We start from the raw sequence: 1,461 nt of genomic DNA on the forward strand, positions 1-1,461 counted from the left end.
CATCTTGAATAAATTAAACCGCTCTCTGGTCCAGTCGCTGAATACCCCGTGTCTGCTCCCACTCTAAAGCAGGCCGGCCGCGCTGGGGGTCAGCATCTATAATGCATGAGGCTCTCCGCTGTCCGCCGGGTGCGGGGTCCCATCGGGGCCGGTGCTGGGACCCCCGGGAGGGGCTGAGCCGCCCCCGGGGCAGCGCCGGGGAGACGCGCTGAGCCCCGCGCTGCGCCCCGGGCCGCATCGGCCCCTTAAGCCTTTTCATGGCATTGTCAGGGCGTTCAAACCAAATTTTCATGCTCGTTTTTCTTCGCTGGAGAGCTACAAATTGTAAAATTGACTTTTCACCTCGTCTGCGGCAGCAAATCTGTCGCTTTTCTTCTTCACAGTTTTTTTTTTTTTTCGGAGCGGCGCGGGAGGCGAGGCGGGGGTCGGGGGGAAGGGGCTGGGGGGGAAGGAGAGTGATGAAAAGTGCAACGGGACGAGGCCCCCCCCTGCCCCCCCTCCCCTCCGCCGGGCCCTGGGCCGAGCGCCGGGCGGAGCGCGGGGGGCGCGGTGCGCGCTAGCGGAGGGGCGCGCCCGGGCCGGCGGGCAGCCCGCGGAAGCCCCTCAGGCTCTCGGCGGGCGCATAAGCGCAGTCCTCGGAGGTGGCGGGGCTGCTGGGGCCAGAGGCGGAGGCGCAGAGCGAAGGGGCAGACGGGGAGGCGCTGGACAGCCAGGACCCCGCGTCGCTGCCGGGGCTGGGGGGCGCGGCGGCCCCGCGGAAGGCGGGGGGCGGCGGGAGGCACTGCTCGGCCAGGCGGAGGGTCTCGGAGAGGGCCCAGATGTAGTTGTAAGCGAAGCGCAGGGTCTCGATCTTGGTGAGCTTGGTGTCGTCGGGGAAGGTGGGCAGGACGCTGCGGAGCTCGTCCAGGGCGGCGTTGAGGTGGTGCATGCGGTTCCGCTCCCGGTCGTTGGCCTTGACCCGCCGGCTGCGCTTCAGCGTGTGCAGCAGCGCCTCGGTCCGCGCCCGCGCACGGCCGCGCCGTCTCCGCCGCTCCCGCGGAGCGCCGGGCTCCGCGCCCTCGCCGCTGCTGGGCGCCTCGGCGGGCATCCTGCGGGAGAGAAGCCGGAGCCCCGTCACTGCCACGCGGGGCAGGGGAGGATGGAGGGGGAAGCGAAGGGGAAGGTGCGAAGCTGCCGGGGAAGGGGGGGGGGGGGGGGGAAGGAAAAATTACAAATATAACGAAGAGGGTGGCGGTGCGGGTGCTTGGCAGGTGCCGGCGCTCCCGTACTCACATGGAAAGGCACTCCCGGGGATGCGGTTAAGCAATAACGGTATAAAAACACAGAGAGGAAAAAGCCCAGCCGGCCGCTATGGGGAAAAGCAGGGGACTCAGCGCCGAAAAAAAAAAAAAAAAAAAAGGCGGAAAAAAAAAAAAAGCCAAAGCCCGGGGAAAGGCGGGGCGGGGGGACACGCGACCGCGC

At 67.8% G+C, this 1,461-nt stretch overlaps 1 protein-coding gene across 1 annotated transcript; it reads right to left on the reverse strand.

The window, feature by feature from the left end:
- Positions 1 to 556: 556 nt before the first annotated feature.
- Positions 557 to 1,087, reverse strand: NEUROG1 (neurogenin 1). The gene has a single exon (XM_066197417.1). The coding sequence runs from the start codon at positions 1,085 to 1,087 to the stop codon at positions 557 to 559; it is 531 nt and encodes a 176-aa protein (XP_066053514.1).
- Between the last annotated feature and the right edge of the window lie 374 nt (positions 1,088 to 1,461).

This window comes from Chamaea fasciata, unplaced genomic scaffold (genome assembly GCF_029207755.1).
Source record: "Chamaea fasciata isolate MVZ Bird 193981 ecotype frontalis unplaced genomic scaffold, bChaFas1.0.hap1 SCAF_15, whole genome shotgun sequence".
Classification (NCBI taxonomy): domain Eukaryota; kingdom Metazoa; phylum Chordata; class Aves; order Passeriformes; family Sylviidae; genus Chamaea; species Chamaea fasciata.